Source organism: Seriola lalandi, unplaced genomic scaffold (assembly GCF_002814215.2).
Source record: "Seriola lalandi dorsalis isolate HSWRI2012SDOR001 ecotype SW California unplaced genomic scaffold, Sedor1 jcf7180002054734, whole genome shotgun sequence".
Lineage (NCBI taxonomy): Eukaryota > Metazoa > Chordata > Actinopteri > Carangiformes > Carangidae > Seriola > Seriola lalandi.
This window is the reverse complement of record NW_019525287.1, coordinates 161,506-162,529: the sequence shown is the minus strand read 5'-3', so window position 1 is coordinate 162,529 and position 1,024 is coordinate 161,506. Positions and strand designations below refer to the sequence as shown.

At 49.4% G+C, this 1,024-nt stretch overlaps 1 protein-coding gene across 1 annotated transcript in view; it reads left to right on the top strand.

The window, feature by feature from the left end:
* The window catches only part of ehd4 (EH-domain containing 4), a 27,571-nt gene that overhangs the window by 23,237 nt on the left and 3,310 nt on the right, over positions 1-1,024 (top strand). Inside the window, exon 7 of the mRNA XM_023424280.2 lies at positions 219-383. Coding sequence (XP_023280048.1) covers positions 219-383 — 165 coding nt within the window. The remainder of the gene's footprint in view (positions 1-218; positions 384-1,024) is intronic.

The window sequence follows — 1,024 nt, the reverse complement described above, 5'->3', positions numbered from 1 at the left end:
ATGTGTGTGTGTGTGTGTGTGTGTGTGTGTGTGTGTGTTCTGTCTGTTTCTTCGAGGAACTGTCAAGTTCCTGTCTCACTGTTTATTAATTATTATTTTAAAATATCAATTCATTCAGAAAATGTCGGACTGTTCCTTTAATCATCGACCAATGAAATAAAGTGAAGCGTTGATGCAGGTGAGTCTGTAACCTCCGGCCTCCGCTGTCGTCCCCGCAGGTGCACGCCTACATCATCAGTCACCTGAAGAAGGAGATGCCGTCTCTGTTTGGGCGGGAGAAGAAGAAGGAGGAGCTGATCATGAGGCTGCCGGAGATCTACACCATCCTGCAGAGAGAGCACCACATCAGCCCCGGAGACTTCCCCAACGTCGCCAAGATGCAGGTACAGAGCCGCACCAGAGCCGCATCAGAGCCGCATCAGAGCCGCATCAGAGCCGCATCAGAGCCGCATCAGAGCCGCAGGGTCGGGCTCAAAAGAAACATCATGACTTTCAGTGTGTAGATCTTATTTTACAAATGTTCTCCAGTGTGAGTTTGATTAAAAACACTGTAGAACTTCCCACAGGCGTCATATTGAAGCTTTCTGCGGTGTGGCAGTGATCCAGTGATAGTTGTCGGTGCATCCATGTGTGCGCTGCAAACAGGAAGTGATGAGAGAGAATTCAGCTGCTTTTAATGGTGCCAGTGTGAAAAGTCACATGGTTTAACACACTTGTGATTCGTTGATGCAGCTCAGGGGGGAGTTAGGATAAAAACACGGTAGAACTGTTGTCACGTGAAAACGGGTGACGGGTGGCGGTGACGGGTGGCGGTGACGGTGACATCACGTGTCGAGCACAAACAGCCTGAGAACAGTGTGTGACCTGGAGACGAACAAATCCAGAGGTTTACTGATGAAAACACACAGTCTGCAGCTGCAAAGTCAGGCCTGCAGAGAGATGCTGCACTGCAGGTGTGTGTGTGTGTGTGTGTGTGTGTGTGTGTGTGTGATTGTACACATCGCACCAGGGAATTGAAAAATCC